The sequence below is a fragment of the Pholis gunnellus genome, assembly GCF_910591455.1.
Source record: "Pholis gunnellus genome assembly, chromosome: 17".
NCBI classification, from domain to species: domain Eukaryota; kingdom Metazoa; phylum Chordata; class Actinopteri; order Perciformes; family Pholidae; genus Pholis; species Pholis gunnellus.
This window is the reverse complement of record NC_136544.1, coordinates 10,857,239-10,875,322: the sequence shown is the minus strand read 5'-3', so window position 1 is coordinate 10,875,322 and position 18,084 is coordinate 10,857,239. Positions and strand designations below refer to the sequence as shown.

General features: G+C 41.2%; 2 protein-coding genes across 2 annotated transcripts; one reads left to right on the top strand and one right to left on the bottom strand.

Annotated features, from left to right (window-relative positions):
- Window positions 1-46: 46 nt before the first annotated feature.
- LOC306709678 (methyltransferase-like 26 B) lies at window positions 47-1,251 on the bottom strand (the record flags this gene model as incomplete). Its single annotated transcript, XM_079177925.1, has 6 exons — window positions 47-94; window positions 182-260; window positions 344-411; window positions 524-583; window positions 701-863; window positions 1,052-1,251. The coding sequence occupies 6 exons, from the start codon at window positions 1,249-1,251 to the stop codon at window positions 47-49; spliced, it is 618 nt and encodes a 205-aa protein (XP_079034051.1).
- An 814-nt stretch (window positions 1,252-2,065) lies between these two features.
- On the top strand, window positions 2,066-5,555 carry mrpl12 (mitochondrial ribosomal protein L12). The gene is made up of 5 exons (XM_079177723.1): window positions 2,066-2,256; window positions 3,560-3,758; window positions 3,860-3,928; window positions 4,112-4,249; window positions 4,896-5,555. Exons 1-5 carry the CDS (start codon window positions 2,198-2,200, stop codon window positions 5,010-5,012), a joined length of 582 nt encoding a protein of 193 aa, XP_079033849.1. The 5' UTR covers window positions 2,066-2,197; the 3' UTR covers window positions 5,013-5,555.
- Window positions 5,556-18,084: the final 12,529 nt, after the last annotated feature.

Below are 18,084 nucleotides of genomic sequence, written 5' to 3'. Positions count from 1 at the left end.
AACATAGTTTTGCGCATAAGTATACAAATTGTGCACTTTGGCGTCTTCATAGTTTTCTGAAGATGAGGCATTTGTAGTATTCTTCCATCTCGATCTGGAAATGGAAAAACGATACGGGTGTGAAAGCTATCGTGAAGTTATTCCCAGGTATTGTTACCCGGTGCTGAAGTATGTGACTCACCATCCTCTCCATGCGCATCCCGTTCCCAAAGGCCAGCTGTCTCAGCACATCGATGTCTGGAAGACCCCACTCTGGATTCCTGTGTTAAAAAAAAACAAAAAAGCATTAAACATGTCAGTCTGAACCATATTGTTGCATTAGGGGAAATAAACGGCCACTCACATTTGCCGTAGCTCTGCATCCAGGTGTTCGTTACAACTCGGTGTGATGGTGCCATTGATGGCATACACCTGGAACATGTTTAAGATTTGGGAATGTGTCAGCTTTTGCACTTCACACTCTCATGACGACATCACGACAGTATTTTGAGTGCATAGAAACCTTCTGACTGCTGGTACGAACCGCATATGTTATCAAAAGGCCATTTTGTCTGAGGGTCTGACCGGCTCCAGTGAAAACACCCTAGGGAAATGATCAAGAAAAATGTTTATGAAACAGGTTCTGGCACACCCTTCACAAAATATGATCAATTATTTATCTCATAATCTTGTTTCTTTTTAAATAGATAAGCAGGCCTACCTGTGCTGTGTTAAATGAGCTGTATTGCAGTAAGTTAATGGCAATAATAACGTCACAGGAGTTGTGAGAAAGGCCGGCCCATTTCTCCCACGGTTCGCTGGCATCCAGGTGGACAGGCTGCAGCACATTCTTTGCATGGGTTGCAGCAATGTATTCCTTGATACTGTAGGTGAGTATGCAGACTTAATCTTACATGTGTATTTCAATATGAAATACTCAAATCACTTGCTACTATTTCATATCTACATAACTGGAAAATGCAAAACCACAAAGCTTACTGTCATACACACTTGACTGTATGACATATAGCCAACGTAAATGTTAGAAGCCTTTTTCCTGTAAGACACAAACCTGTCCCGAGACTCTTCTTTGATGTCTGATGGCTGCCAGGTGACAAAGGGCATCTTCTGGGCAAAGCGTATGACATGCTGCCCAGTTCCAGAGCCCAGCTCTAAGGCGAACAGCTGCCTGTGGGACTGGTACTCCAGCACTTCTTCAAGCACTGAACACAGATCCTCCCAGTTCCTCTCTGCCAGTGGAGACAGCAGCATGGTCTGGAGGAGAAAAGCAGGGGGACAATGTTACCCTATTCATCTTGTATGCCAGTCTATGCGTTGATGTTCTGTCTCAGAGGATTCCTCTTACGTTAACTTGTGCTGGTTGAGAGAAACTAGCTGGCAAATGGCATATTGGTGGAGACTGAATGTGGTGGATGACTAACAGCAGATGGGTGCAGAGATTACCTGGTTAAGAGGATTCCCTCTGTGCTCCTCCCCAGTGTTCAGCACTGACTGGTACAGGCAGTAGGCTACAGGTATGACACACAAACAAACAGAGGGACCGAGATCGATCCACACAATACGTTTCTCTCTGGAAAGCAATGCTAACCAACATGATAACCACATGAAAACAACCATAGTCATACAGTACTGTGTGCAATCATATTGCATGGTGGCGTATCATACCTGAGTATGTTTACAACCGTGAGTGTTTACTGTCACCTGGTGGTCATAGTGAAAAACTGCAACAATATAATAATATAAAATGATTATGTTGGTTTAAATATATACAAACCAACATATATTATTATAATATATTTAATTATAATAATGTAATATTATTATTTATGATATGTCTGGTACAACAGTATGCGATGTATCAATGCAGGTACTGTTAACATTAGCTAGTAGTATTATCTATGAATACACGTATTGATACCATACACTTTTAAAATAATATAACCCCATAAATACCAGTGGTATGCACGGATATTTATTTATACTTTTCCCGATGCTATTCCCACGTCCCTTATGGGTTCCCGTAGATTTTCCTCCAGTTCACGCAATGCCTTGTGGGTAGGTCAGCAGCAGAGAGGACCGAGAGGACGCCATGTGCTTATGAGGCAGAGCGACTAAAAAGGGGACTCGCCTGTGAGAAGACTTGGCTTGTTGTATTTTTAAGGCACACCGGGTGAAACGGCTCCCGTTAACGTTAAGCATGTACTGCACCAGACGCTGCCTCCGGACCGCGCTGCGGGTTGCAGCGACCTCACACCGGTACGTAACGTCAGCCCAACTGGCATCGGTCAGTCACGTCAATGGAGGCAACGGTCCGCGGGTACATCACAATCTGACTGCCTGCATCTTCAAGGGCAGACAGTCGGTGACTACTGCCGGTTATTTCGGTTATAAAACATGCCTCTGTAGCTCGTGCGAGCACAGAATCTGTAGTTAGTCCGCAGTCATGTAACGTTTCTGTGAAGTATGTTAGCTAACGTTAGCTTTAGCCGGCAGGAACGTTAGCTGAACACTTGCAGGCTTTCACTGCGGAACCATGACTTAAATTCTGCATTTAATCATATTAAAACACGTTGTGCTCTCCATTAGTTTGGTGGTTAACATTTAAAACTACCATCTGTGTGACATGTTCCCCCACGAAGCGGTGAACATCACCAAGGTCACACTCGTGTGACTGGGAATTCATTCAACTAACTGCACGCTGCATCTCTTAATAACTGGCTCGGTGCACTGGTCATTTACAATAACTACAGGTTATTTGTTCAGGAACCAACCGAGTTCAACTGTAGCTCCCAGATATGTTGGTACTGATGCCAGGCCAGCACAGCTTTGGTTCTCATCTTGGTGTATATGTAACCTCCCCAACAAAGAGTCATGGTGTATATCTGAGTGATCACAAGCATGTTTTGACTGACCATCGTTTATTAAATCATGTTTGCTTCCATGGAAGTCACATAAAAGTAGCAAATCCTCACAACTGAGCAGCTGCAATTAAGGAGTGTTTGTTATTTTTGATTGAAATGATATAATCTGTTATCAAAATAGTTGCTTGGTCGGTTAGTAATCAATGAATTGACATAGTGTTTTAGTTTTTCTTCTAAATTCATGAATTATTTTACTTCTTCAACCTCTTAAAATGATTCAAATCAGTCTAGAAAAAAATACTCATTTGAACTGGTCTCATTCATTTTGTGCGCATTCATAATGTGCACAAACCACACAGTGTGTCAGCTGATCACAGGTAGACCGGCGTGAATACATCGTGATCCAGTAACTTAAGCCAGATTGTGAACAACTGGTCAGTGGTACGTTGTGAATGCATCCATTGAATACATGTTGCAGAATGAGAAACACTGCCTAAACATTCAGTGTGCTGATGCCAGACACGGATTGGAAGTCCTGACTGTAAACCTCATATCTTTTTGTGCGGCGGAGCACTTTTTTGATAAATGCTATTTTCAGTTTGTGCATCGACAAAGTGTTCTGATGACGGATGCACATCTGGATAGGCTGCGCCTTGAGCTCTTGAGCATCTCGGTTAATCCATCTTCTCATTTTCCAGGCAACAGCTTCAGCGGCAAACACCAGCCTTGTGTGCGCTCAGACTTCTGAAGACCAGCCCAGCCAACCACTCAGACGCCATCGCCACCCCTTCTCTCGACGGAGCAGCCAAACAGTATTCCACCAAAATCCAACAGCTCGTCGGTGACATAGCCAGCCTCACTTTATTAGAGGTGTCGGACCTCAACGAGCTCCTCAAGGTTTGTGTGAAAAGTCCCTGAATGTGAACCGCAGTACGTCTCGTCAGACCGTTGCGGCGCATCTTGAGTGATGATCTGTGTTTTTTTTTTTTTTGTTGCAGAAAACTTTGAACATTCAGGATGTTGGAATGATGCCGATGGGGGCGATGGCGTCGGCTGTACCTGCGGCTGTAAGTACAGAAAGTAGACACGTTGCAATATAACGTCATCTGTCAACACCACAACTTCCAAAAATATTTTTGAGTTGAAGCAACACTTCTCTGCCACAGGATATTTATGTTTTTATTTACTTGTTTCTTATCGTTTTCCATGCTAAAATTTAATTTCAATTTGTTTTCTCTGTGTGAAACTAGGCCGCAGAAGAGGACGAAGTACCAGTCAAGAAGGAGCAGACTCACTTCATAGTAAAGTTGACCGAATTAAAGGCAGCTGAAAAAGTTAAACTTATAAAGGAAGTGAAGAACTGCATCCAAGGCCTGAATCTGGTGCAGGTAGGTCTCATCATTAGTGCTTAGTCCTTGGTATAGAGTCATCTAAAGGTACCCGTAGCTAACGCTAAGGAATACTGTCTGCTGATTGACAGCAGGTGGCAGTAACGTGCCGTTAGAGAACATGACTGTCAACAATGCAGATTTTAAATATTCTAGGAAACTGAAGCATTTAACACGTTTGTTCCACCTCAAGAGTACACAGTGTGTTAAGTTGAGAAACTTTGTTTACAAAGAAACTCCACAGGGTTCCCTTAATATTCTTTTAGACTATACTTGTATTTTCCCAGATGATACAGCTTTGTAGTTCCAAAAGTAGACCCACGATAATATATAACAAGAAAGGTCTGTATAAAGAAAATATAGTGTTCTTCACAGATTTTCTTTTTTTTTTAATGGTGTTTGGTGTAATATCTGTAATATCTATGGATATAATATCTATTAATCTGATAAAGCAGGAATATTTCAGCAGCCTCTCTTTCAACACCACAATCAGACTTTCTAATATTGGTCCCTTTTTTTAGAAATGTATATTATTAGTTTCTGCAACGTGTTTCATATTGGCTCAGGACAGTATCCTAGTTCCTGTTTTCACAGATTGGGTAACACGGCACACTAAATCTTCTTTTCTCTGTCTTTCCTAAACCAGGCTAAGAAACTAGTGGAGTCTCTTCCTCAGGAAATCCGAGCCAATGTATCCAAAGAAGAGGCCGAGAAACTGAAAGCAGCCTTGGAGGCAGCGGGCGGCACCGTCGTGTTGGAGTAGATCTACGTCCCCACCTGTTCTCCACCGTTTTGCTGCTCATGCACTTCATCCTTCATTCTGCTATTTTCTTTTTTTTTAAATGACAAAGAGGAGCATCCTGGGAAACAAAGAAATGCCTTCTGACATTAATACTGTCTCTTAACAGCATCAGATGGGGCAGTACAACTCGGACTGAACTTTCCAGGCACACAACCTGCACGAATGGCCGCCCAGATGTTTGCGTTTGTTTTTGTCTGCACATGTGTCGTTCTGATACTTGTGACGCAAACAAGCTACAGAAATACTGGCCTGGCTGACGAGTATAGCAGTTGGTGAATTTTTTTTGTGTGTATGTTTAACTTTTTACAGAAAAAAAGATTATGCAGTAGGGACATGGTTACCAATCCCTATGTTGAAGAACACCAGATACTGTATCTCGTTCAGGATGGCAGGCTGAGTCCTTATTAGTTATAGAATTGTTAATAATGTGATTAAAGTCTACATATCCATAAATATTTGCAACATGTTCTTGTGTGTGATTTAATGCAAACTATTGGATATAAAAACTTAATGATGACAATGAAACTGTGTGTTCTGTTAAATGTATCATGACGCACAGACTGAAAAGTTCACTGTGACTAAAGGATAGAAGTGAATATTTTAAACTACAGTAGAGTGCATCCTGCCCTCTGACCACTAGACTCTTTTAATGACAGTTTGAAACATTCTTTTAACCTTTTAAAACATAGACTATTATATAAGGTTACATTTCACAAATGCTAGACATGTACATAAATCGGTTTCTGTCTGGGATGATGGGAAACCAGTTTCTAGATGTTACTTCACAAAGGTTTATGATATAAAGGGAATCTGCATCTGAATGAGACAAAGACATAAGTCATTGGGAGTGAGATGTATCAGGTGATGTATCAGGTGCGATGCCCAATGAGTGCTCACGAGGCGAATTAACCATCAGTCTGTATACTGTTTGTTACTCGAACTGATTACAAAACAGTCGTTCCCTGACCGGGAATCGAACCCGGGCCGCGGCGGTGAGAGCGCCGAATCCTAACCACTAGACCACCAGGGACGGTGGTGAGTCGGATAACACTGTAGGTTTATAAAACATCAGCTATAAACGAGTTCATCGCAGACTAAAGTTTTTTTTAGTTTCTGGTCACCCCTAGAGATCCATCCATTGGGCAATAGCCCGAGCAGTGAAGAGCCAGAGGCCTGGGACACCTTCCATCGTGCCCCAGCGGTGCAGGGCGGCTTCACTCCAATGCCTCTAATGGTGTCTGCTCAGCCCCATAAGTCTAACCATCCTGCTCCAGGGCCAGACGGCAGAACCCAGGCACCACTGGCCTTCTTCCATGACTTGAGTTACATAACCTGTGATGAAATGTAAAGCATACATAAATGAATCTCACACAAGGGTTGTGAAAAGAAGGTTTATTGAAGCCAGAGGTCTTCAACGTTCATCAACTGATCACTCCTGTGGTCGAGCATCAGGCAACTACACCTTTTAATACTAGGCTTTTTCTGCCCTCTGGGGGACAGTGTTACACTGACAAATAGTGTGCCTATGTTTACTGTGTATTTGTTGTTGTAATGATGCAGAATGTTAGCGCATTTGTACCAGATCATTTTTGGTGACCATTGCCTAAAAATGAATATTTAAAAGTTTGTGAAGGCAAGAGGATGTTTCTTGACATTGCACTTGAAATGCTGCAGTTGGTAGTGAGAACAAGACATGATGTATTCAATAAAACTGTCTCCTCTCTCTTAAACAGAAATACTTACTTAAGCTGGCTGGTTCAGCATGTACAAGACTGAACAAAAGCTACCAATTAAGAGCACTTTTATACAATATAACTTTGCTTTCGTGAGGACAATCAGCAGTTTTTTGTTACATAATCTCCACGTGGAGATACAGATGCTTGACTCTTAAATTCTGAGAAAAGAGTTGTGAGTGTTGGTTCAGCTGCAGTGTGTGGGTTGGTGGCTTCTTATTGTTCCAGGTGTTATTTTACAAGTATTGCTCCTACAATCCATTAAATTCAGCTTTAAAAGACACCTGATCTTTTTCCATGCCCCCACGGTTTACGCACTGTCTACACTGAGGCCGGTGTTAGAGGAATGATTGTGACAGCTTTTTTCTCTTCATCCTTTGATGGGTAAAAGTAAAGAAGAATATGTTTAAAAGAACATATCCAAATCAGCTCTTCTGTTGCTTAATGGACAGGTTATATAACCCTGTTGAATCTGTGCAAAAACCTGATCTAGTGGTGAGACAGTTATCATCTGTGGTTGTCATGGAGCTCACTGAAGGAGCGACGCGATGACAGACTGGTAATGACACGTAATGCAGCACATTCGTCCTTTTTCAGTGTACGTCATGCTTTACTTTGTAGTGAAGATGCAGGCTTATGTTTGTAGTTTGCTCTTTATCAGGCACTCTATCGCTGATAGATTACAGACCGACCACTGGGCTGGGAAGCATCCACTGGGGATGCAGTCAATGATGGCAATGACCCGCACACACACACACACACACACACACACACACACACACACACACACACACACACACACACACACACACACACACACACACACCTTCTTTCTCTCTCAATCTTTGTTTCTGGAAAAATAAGGGAAAGAGACCTCAAACTGACTGAATTTGAGATTTCCGACTGGAGTAAATGTTATTCCAGATGTTGTGCGTACATAACTAAGCACGCAAGGACAAATTATTTCTAGCTTTGATTTTAACCAGATAAGATGCTCATTGCTTATATGTGAACAAATATGCTTTGTAGCTTTTTTTTTCTCCCTTTTTCTATTTTGAATCATTGAAAATCCTCTGAAAACGTTTGGGTCTCTGTGAGTCTTATCAGACAGAGCACATTTCTCTCTCACACAGAAACATGCAGTGCAAATACCGAAGACTAAACACAGTGTACATCTGTTTGATGAAAAACGGGCAAAGGACAGGCATTCAATTTCATGGTGTTGCAACAGGAGCATTAACAAGGTTTGTGTTCCACTGATATAATGGTAAACACTGATGAGATATGTGCCTCTTAATGGAAAGTCAACACCACGACATGTTATGACTCATGTCTCTGAACAGCATGTGACAGGATCGCCTGAGAAAAACTTAAATCTGAAAAAAGCCCAGGAATTGAAAATGCTTATTTCAATGCAACTACCTGAATCAGGATATTGGTAATGTTATTTCAAGAAACATGAATGACTAATCCTGACTGAATGTGTTTCGACCAATGTATAAATTGTCAACCTCAAGATTTCTTTTGCATTTGAAAGTTCAGTTTAAAGAATGGCCCTAGGTCCGCAGAGAAAGTTATCTTCTTCAACATCTCTGAAGCCTTTAAAGGAGAACATATGCTGTTTACTTAAACGGTGACTGTCCTCAACATTCCTCATCCATCTATAGATGTTTGTAAACTATACTGAGGGTAATTTGCATCCATGTTTAAAACTTTCTGGGTCACATAATCTGTTGTAAAATGAATGAGCATGTAAAAGCAGTGTTATGTTTTTCCCCTCAGCTCTGGTTTGATAAACTCCTATCCCGCAACATCAGCGTGCACCTGTTAACAAATGAACTGCACTACATTTTCACATCTGTGTGTGCGTGTGTGTATGTGTGTGTGTGTGTGATGCGAGCCAGTGGGACAACAAACACCCCAGTGATTCATATGTTGCCTACATTTTATTGACTGAAGTGGACATTTGCACGGAGCAACACTGCTTAGCTGCAATACGCTAACAACTAAATTCACTGCAAACACAATACTGACTGTGCACAGCTGCTACTTTCTGGCAGGTTGGTGTAAAGACACCAGGCGGTCACCGCTGCTCTTACTTTTTGGGTGTTAATAGGTCACAATGTAAGCGAGGTGAAGAGCGGAGAAGCTGCTAATCTACCATTTGATGATTGTTTGGCACAAGTAAGAACAATAATCTTAAGAATATAAAGAGATTAAATGGTGGTTTCCTTTGTTATACACTCCAAAATCTAAAATACAAGCGCAAAAGTGTAACGTAAGCTGCAACGGCATGTCCGGCAAATTAGCTCAGGGTTAGGTTATTTCGAAGGCCACGGGCATTTTATATGAGGCCTAAATTATACTGTGAGGTTAAAGGTTATGTAAAAAAACAAAAAAAACGTAATCAAGCACTGCTTTGCATTTCTCCACATTGTGGAAGCGGGTCCTGGACACTACTGTATTAAAAGAGAGTGTGTCTTTTAGATAGCGTTCGCCAAATACATTAATTATGTCAAGTGAAACAATTAAGCATCTAACAGACCCTATGTTAAGCAGCTGAACAGTATTATGAATATATGAAATTACATTAAATTCCTTGTCCTACAATAATGGACCCTCTACTGGTGAGGATGCAGGTTTTCTTCTGCGCAGGACACGCAGCTTTAGCCTTTTAGCACAACATCAAGTAGCCATCAAGTACATATTTAGGTCCCTTTAACGTGTTCTTGGTTTAATAAGAAACATTTTCTAAAAATCAACGCCGGGCTTTGAAGCTAATTTTACATGGCGGTTGGGAGGCAGGGGTTAAAGATAATGCTACCCGATGGATGCGGAGGATCCGGGTATTCTCATCTGAAATTTATACTTGGAAGTATTTGGTGCAGTTATGCGGCGCGATCATGGAAAGTTTGACAGACATAGCAACAGCAGTTGCTCAGTCAATTGAGGTCCCCTCCCATTGTCACTGGAGAACAGGACTGGGCTAGTTTCCCTCCCATTGCCAACCCAATGTTCTTGGTGGCTGGAGAATATCTTTGTTTGCTTTTTTAATATCCATGTCTGCAGTATCTCTACTTAAGCAGGACTTATTCATGGCACCACCTGTACAGTCCATCTGCCACTTTTCCAAAGTCTTTTCAAAGTGCTTCAGAAGACCAAATGTATGCAACAGAGGGGCCATACATCTGTGTAATTATATGGAAAATAACCAGATCCTAACTTGACAACAGTGATATTACTCTCTCTTGAGGTATTTTGTTGCCTGTTTCTCACTGGGTGGTAGAAAGTGCTGATCTCCTTGGTTTGGAACAATGACAGAGTTGAGAGAATGAGCGATGGTTTCATGTAATGGAAACATTTGTGGGATGGAGAGTGAGAGCCAAGCTTTTCTCTCAAAGTCCGACTGATGATCCGAGCCTATACGTGGCTCCCTTCTCTGCTCCTGCCTTTAGCCATTTGCAGCCAGCCAGAGCAGTGATCTTCACACAAACATGATGCAAAGCCAAATGGGGAAGACGCCACAAAGACGTTACACGAGGATCATGGTGGGACCAGAGCATCAGGACCAGAGCATCAGGACCAGAGCATTAGTCTAATTTCAGCATTTGGTGCGGAACTCACACTTTTTCTGTCTTACACATCAGTGTTAAACAAATCTGAGCAAAGTATTAAGAAGCTATTGCATGTATATATTTTCATCCGGAATTAGTCCAAACCACAAACAAAAGATGCTTAATTGTGTTCTGTGTGTTCTCTCGCATTTTCTCTAATCGTGAAGCAGCGCTAACGAGCTCTTTCAATCTGACAACATAATTATAGGAGAAGACAAAACAAGAGGCTGCTGCGACTGCTAATGATAATGATGAAGATTTTAAAAAAGCCAGCAGGTGCTGTTCAGTGAAATCTAAACAGATCAGAGGAGAGCAAACCGTTAATCTGGAACAGCAGAGATGTTTGGTAGAATTACCCAAAGACTCATGCTAACAAAGGGTATTATCCCACCGTGGTTCTGTCATCCAGCCTCTTTAGAAATGTCAGACTCCTGCATCCAAAATAACAGCTACAGTAATGGAGACATGTTGCGCGATACATCCAAATGTCCGAGGCCCATTTTCCCTGTCAGAGCAATTTAGTGTTTGCTTTAATTTCAGCCTATTTGGTGCAGCAGGAAGTGAAGTTACAAAACAAAACTGATGACTGAACTGAGGGGTTTGCATTTATCACAAGGCTTAATAACATCAGTGGACGTTCATACGCTATTAGTGGACCAAGGTAATCATATTGCCTTTCATCCCAATATAGAAACCCAGTCCTTGACACTGAACCCTGGCTGTCCTATAATAAAGGCACGACTACAACAACGGAGTGAAAGGTGGGAAATAAAAAAAAAATGCCCTTACTTCTAATGATGTAATCCACTTGTTTTGCTCTAAATTTTACTTTAAATTACGTGGAAGTGTGTGATAAACAGAAAAGTTCACTCATGCAGATCTGCAGCCCTTCTGAAGGAGGAAGCTTGTTCTCATGCTTGTTATTCTTTTGTAGTTTTTTCCTCGGGGGATGCCATTACGTGAAGATTCACATTAAAGTTACAACAAATCACAACAATTTCTTCAGCTGTCCTTAATAAAAGGCGGTACGCATGTGAATTACTTCAGAATGTGCATTTCTGTAATGCTGTACAATGGAGATACATTTTCAGTTTACTCTGTGAAATAAAACTGCTGCTGCTGCATCACACAAAACTGTTAACAAAGACTGAAGCGAACTGATTCATGGCCGACTACTTTACAGTCTCATGCATGACTTGCATATGTTTGACACTGGCATCCAGCTCTCATTGCCATAGGAACGACATGGAGACAGCTTCTTGAATAACATGATAATATCAAGAATATTGCGCACTTGACCAATGACTGTCACTGGTGGAATGTAATTAAATACATGTACTTTTACTGGAGTATTTCCATTTTATGCTACTTTATATTTCTACTCCTTTACATTTAGCTTCAGATACATTTGCAGATTCTGATCATTGATAGAAAAAAACGATATCAACAAAAAATGAGGATGTGTTGTTATAAATTAAGATACAACACAGTAGACAAAATAGCCGTTACCAGATGCAACATTCGTGAACTAAATGTGAAAGATCTGAGTACTTCTTCCACCACTGATGACTCGTGATCCTGGCTACTTGATTAGCTGCTGTTAAAAATCAGCCATTGTTGCGTTGGGAGCTGTGTGACTGTCTGCTCCTCGCTGATTGTTTCACCTGTCCCTCGTTATCACCCTCCTTTCCGTGTCACTTTAGTCTCTGTGCTCCCTTCTTCTTGTGCCAGTTCGTCATTGTTGTTGGCACTCAGTGTGCAGCGTTACAGCCTTCGTTTCTAGTGTTAATGTGTTCTGAGTGTGTCAATGATGAGAGGTCAGACCACTGAATTACCCATGTTTCCACAAATTAGAGCCAATTTACTACACATGGCAAAATATTCAAATTACTTTTCCAAAGCAAACTACAGATTTTTAGACTGATGTGTTTTTACTCCCTTTCAGGCAGCAGTTGTCTCACTTAATTAATGCCAGTGCAGCACGATAATACATATTTATTTATCTTATCTTTTGTTTATTAAGTTTTAATTGGAAAAGTCTAATTATTATGATTGGAGTTTTTTTCTTTGAGAACATCAACCTGAAATGCAAAAGGCTACACAAATGTCATTATTTTCACAATCTTCATTTGCTTAATGCGCGTGCTATGAGTTGTGTTTTCTGGCTGCACAGTTCACGGAGAGCAAGATATCTACATTCTTGCTTCTTCAACAGTTCTGAATGGACCATGAAGTTCTCAAGTCAATGATACAAACAAAAAGATTACCAATGTAAAGCACTGGTTTAAACTGACTCATGTGTTCACACAGTTTGTAGACAATGGGCTTGAACATACGGAACATGTTCTTGTTGTGTGAGTGAAACTGAGAGCCTATGCGTATGCAGCCTGCATGTCTCACGAGGCTGAGCACTGCAGACAGTCACCATAATATGTCACGTTTACTGAGCGCCAACCGTATATTCAATAGAAGATGAAACTTTACAAGATGAAACTAAAACATTCAGTCCAAATAATATTCCATATGCACAGAGTTAAGTCTCAAACAGTGTGAGGCGACAAAACAATCGTGTGCTATTTATTTTGCAATCACACATTACGGTTTATATGATTAATTGAAAAAGGTGTGGTGTAGCTAGAGAGTGATTTTATTCATTAATCACATTTCTTTGGAACATATTTGTTGATGAGCAGCTCTGCATCTTAATCTACTCCCTATTGTATGTTATTAGTCCAAACACATCTGACATTTTCAGGAATCTTAGATGGATGAGATAGGTTCTGTGTTTCTTATATTCAATTTGCTGAAACATTATGTCCGTTTTAATGGAGCATGAAACAAGACAACCGTACAACAAGTTTCTGTAACATTTCAGATGGAGACAATACATAATGAATTTGAACTGAATGGCTTTTATTTTTATGGTAAAGTGTCTCTAGCAGTTAAAATTACATGAAAACAAATACAACAATGTCCCCCTTCACTACAGCCTTGTTTGTTGTAAACAGGTCTGACATTTAGTCCAAATAGATCTCTAAAATAGTCACTTTTGCGAGCCTCTACCTGCTTCTAATTCACTTTTGTATTTTGCACGATGTGCCTCGGGATACTTCTTTTTCCATTAACACATGTGAAAAGTCATATACTGTCTTGTGGCCACATTATAAAACAATTGCTTTCATTTCCTGTTCTTGTATGTTTTCCCCTGTGGCCAATTTGACTTGATTTGAAATAAACAGTAGATTTACCTATTGATGCATATTTCAGATGATGGGGAAAAAAAACACCTGACATTATAGCTGAAATGTTATTTTGGACGCTGCTTGTTGCGGATGTCTTTAAGCTTCTCATTACGAACCTAATATGCCTCCTCTGTTAAACAGCGGAAGAACAGAGTTAGTGGGATATTGTTCTGCTCGCACCTTGGCCTCTGATATCGAAGCCATCCTGAGTGAGGCGGATGTGAGTCATTTGCAGAGCCGCGTGTCATCGACATTTGCTGCCTAAACTGTGGCAGGTCAATAGGTTTCAGCACAATGTCTTCAGAGTGAGACACTGAGCTGCAACGGGCCAAAGACGGGGGCTCATTTCAGTGTGGCATTAATCTGCATCCATCACAGAGTTTGACTTGTTTTCAATTTTCAAAGTACATTTCCTCAAGTATAATTTTGAGGTACTTGTACTACACTCAATCGTATTATTAAATAGTACACATAGTGTATACTATTCATACTTTTTGCTCTACTACATTTGTCGGACAGCTATACTTGGAAGTCACTTCTCAGATTAAACAATTTGACAAAAGAAAAATATATATCTATATTTTCATAAAATACAATGCATAGGAAATATGAAACCCTTCTTTTTTGTTTTTGAGCTTTGACAAACAAAGCAATGTCTAGTTGGGGCTTCTTGACCGTCTCAGATGCGTTTTTCGCAGCTCCACCGTTAAACGTCTCAAATGGTTGTGCATGTAAATAACTGTTGAAGGCCCCAAGAGGTCAAATTAAACAATATTTCACAAAAAAAGCAATCATTAGAGAAATTTGTCAGACACAGGCATAACGTCTGCATGACGAGTGCCTTTATTTTTGATTGTTGTAATGGAGTAGCCTATTGTACGTTGTGTAATATGTTTATTTTATTTTTTCTTATTCATTCTTTCACTGAAGTGTACACTTCCAACACAAAATTCCACAGAAAACATAAGCTACAATTTGCATGTTTTGTTATGAGCAGGGGAGAGGAAAAATAAGACATATTTGGCTACAATAATAATTATAAAACAGTCTACCGTAGATGGTATGACAGTATGTTCAACCTTTCAATGAGCGTGTGCACACATGAAAACGCACACATACACCCAGTACAGAACATCATCAAAATCACTCATTAAGTCCAAAAAATGTATATGTTTTTGAAGTAGCTTTGTCCTCTTTTTTTCCCCTCCGATTTGCTTTTTCTGTTTTTTATTTCAGACAAATGTAATCTACCACCACTTGAGAGTATATCTCCAAGTAAAACAAATAAAAGATGTTTTATGCATGTTGTAATTGGGCTGACCTACTGGTTTACCTCATGTTTCAATTTGATAGTTCGACTAATGAGATCCACTTTGCTTTGCACCCAAATGTGTCCAAAAAAGGTGAAGGAATGTGTGCACACGTCTCCCACCGAGGGGGCTCTTGACGACAGTCATTCGGATACAGGAGTGGCTGGAATGGAGGCGATGATTGCCTCTGCAGCAGAACATCAGCCGCTCTCATCGCTGGGGTTGTTCGTATTTTATGTCCTGTGGTTCTCGGTTGAAAATGTCTCTCGGGGGAAGAATGGAAGAGGTAAATGATCCAGAGAAATGACTGAGCGATACGGCGGGGCCTGAATGGGAACACTTTTGGTGCTTATCAGCTGCAGCCAGTGGAACATGATTATAACCGACTCACAGACTAACAAGGTGGAGGTTTAAAAACTGCAACCAGGATGCGATCTCGCCATGGTCCTGTCTGCATGCAGCGTTTAGCACAGCGACGGAGCCCCCGGTAAAAACAGTGTCATCACATAATGGGCCCATTAAACCCACTCAACAGAGGACAACAAGCCTCTTGAATCTCTATTTGATTAATTATCCCTGCTGAGATTCACTCTCGCAGAAGAGCTTCAAACAGAGATGAGTGAAAATGTCAGAAACATAAACAGGAGAGTTCGAGTGTGTATGTAAGGGTGTGCGAGTGTCTTTTATTCCTCAGTTCACTGCACAAGGTTGTGAGAGTGTGGGTGAAATAAGGTAGCCGGATGTTAACTCTTGGCAGCCAGTGCTGGAAAATGATTCCCAGCAGGCACCACAAGACTTCTACAGCTTGTGTGGTGGCAAGCAGAGTTCCAGCTCTCACCTTTCGCTGCATGCAGCACACGTGCATGTGTGGGCAGGCAGGCAGCGGAAATGTTTCCTGAAACATCTGCTAACGTGCAGATGGATCAGGATCGTACAAACACACCGTAAACACTGCTGCTGCTCATTCTGAATGACACTTTCCATCTCCACATCCTATTTGTAATTAAAGTAATTTCCTTCCAGAATTGTTTCATCTGATCGATCACATATTGGAGTCAGAGTGACATACCTAGTTGGCAGCATGGCTCTACAACTAGTACAGACATTTATGGTCCCCTCAGGATGATTTGTAATAACTTTGGTGATCCCTTCATTTTTAATCCAGTGTAACAATCTGTCATGGCAACTTTTGTTTCTTGTTCCCTGTCTCCGGGCCCCTGCTCACTTCCCTCAGGCCACACACTCTCCCCTCACTCCCCACACCTGCCATTCTGAACCATGCACCAGATGCCCCCCAGACTCTCTTGCCAGTCCAAGTCACCTGACATCCCCTCTCACCTACACACCTGTCCCCACTTCCCTAATCAGCTCTGCCAGGCCTTCCCCACCTTCCTCGTCACCTGCATCTAATTTACTCATCAGCCACTCTTCACATTTACAAATCCACTTCCTCTCAGATTATCTTAGTTAAAGTGTGTTTTTCTGTTACCTGCTTGTTGCATTTACTGCCTGTTTGGACTCTTGATGCCTCGGCATTTCTTCATTATACCTCTGAATTTGTCCTGCTGCCTTAGCTTGCTGCATTTGGGTCCCATGCAGCATTACCAACTGTTACAAAATCAGTGTTGGTTCAATCAGTGTAATACTTTCGTTTATGACCCAAAACCTGCGGAACCAATGCCACACCCATCAGTATCACCTGTACTTTGTGTTCTGTGCTAATTAGCGAATGTTGGCATGCTAACACAATTGTAAACATAAGGTTAGCATTGTCATTTCGAGCATGTTGGCACACTGGTGTTAGCATTTTGCTCCATTCGCCACAGTGGCTCACAGAGCGACTAAGGCTAAAGTAAATTGTATTCTTTACAGTTTGCCATTACACAGACTGCAGGAAGGTTGGCCAAGTTGTTAACTTAGCTTTTTTCATTATGCACTCCCAAAGGCAGTAAAGTGTGCACTTCCATGTGATAATCATCATGCAAATAACACATATTCATTAAACACTTTGGTGAAAACCACTTTTCAATTACACAAGAACAAGAAAAGCCCGTCAACTCTCTGCTAATCCCTCTGCTGCCCTGATGGTGTTTTCATCGGTGTGTCTAATGGGCGCCGGGCAGAGTGCTGTCGACCACAACTAGTCGAAAAAGATTAATTACATCTCAGCAGCATCATCCCTTCCAGCACATTCCCCCAGAACCAGTTGGCATGCAGGCTGTTGAATGAAAACAAAGTGGAAGTGTGCATAATGAAACGGAGCCTTAAGCCGAGGGTAATCATCTCGTCAGGGAGGATGCCGGTGCCATGGCACGACCGGCACTGTTAACACTGGAGCACTGAGGGGAAAACAGCCCAAAGACAATCCTCCTTTTTTTTTTATCTCAGAAAGTAGGAAGAGTTGTTGAGGGTTTTAAGTGGCTGTAGGATAAGGACCGCAGAAATTTCACCTTTTACATGATGAAATGCAGATGAGGAGCTATCCTTTTAGGTATTCGTGGAGAAAAGAAAAGGTCACTTAACAACGCTGTTCTGAAGTCCCCAAACATCAATTCGGTGGCATGTTGAAGATGGAAATGTACAATGTGGTCTAATTACTCTGCACATGGAGTGTAGGCTAATTGCCTGCCAATGGTCCACGTGTGTGACAAGTGAGATTCACGCATGTTTTTCCATTTGTCAGGTGATGTTCTGTCATTTCTGCACTGACAAACATTTATTTCCAGTTCATCTTCAATGTGGTTTGATGGCTTTTTGGTCGCACGCTGGATCCCTGGAGGGGACTCAACGCATGCAGGTTGTTCTGCTAATATGCTGATTATGTTTCTTTAGCAACTTTATTTAATGAGTTGAGTGAAGTCACAGCAGTTTACATTTCAAGTCCTATTGCTTTTGTCAGACCAACTTGTTTTTTTCTAGTTCTGAAGTCTGAAATGTTAAACTGAATGAGATAAATAAAACTTAATTTAGGTTAGAGAGGAGTTGATTACATTAACTTCCTGTATGCTAATTTTAAGTGTGTTAACAGGGAACTGGTATTTTAATCTCCCCAGCAACAATTACAAAAAAAACACCTTCTCTGAACCCACTGATGATGTAAGGAGACTTTACATGAGGAAGAGCTCTAATACAAC

What these genes read in the sequence shown, in the direction of transcription:
- mrpl12 (XM_079177723.1), top strand. Translation starts at nt 2,198, where the DNA reads ATGTACTGCACCAGACGCTGCCTCCGGACCGCGCTGCGGGTTGCAGCG. An exon ending in ACCTCAACGAGCTCCTCAAG is followed by an intron (nt 3,759 to 3,859) that starts GTTTGTGTGAAA and finishes TTTTTGTTGCAG; the next exon opens with AAAACTTTGAACATTCAGGA. An exon ending in CGTCGGCTGTACCTGCGGCT is followed by an intron (nt 3,929 to 4,111) that starts GTAAGTACAGAA and finishes GTGTGAAACTAG; the next exon opens with GCCGCAGAAGAGGACGAAGT.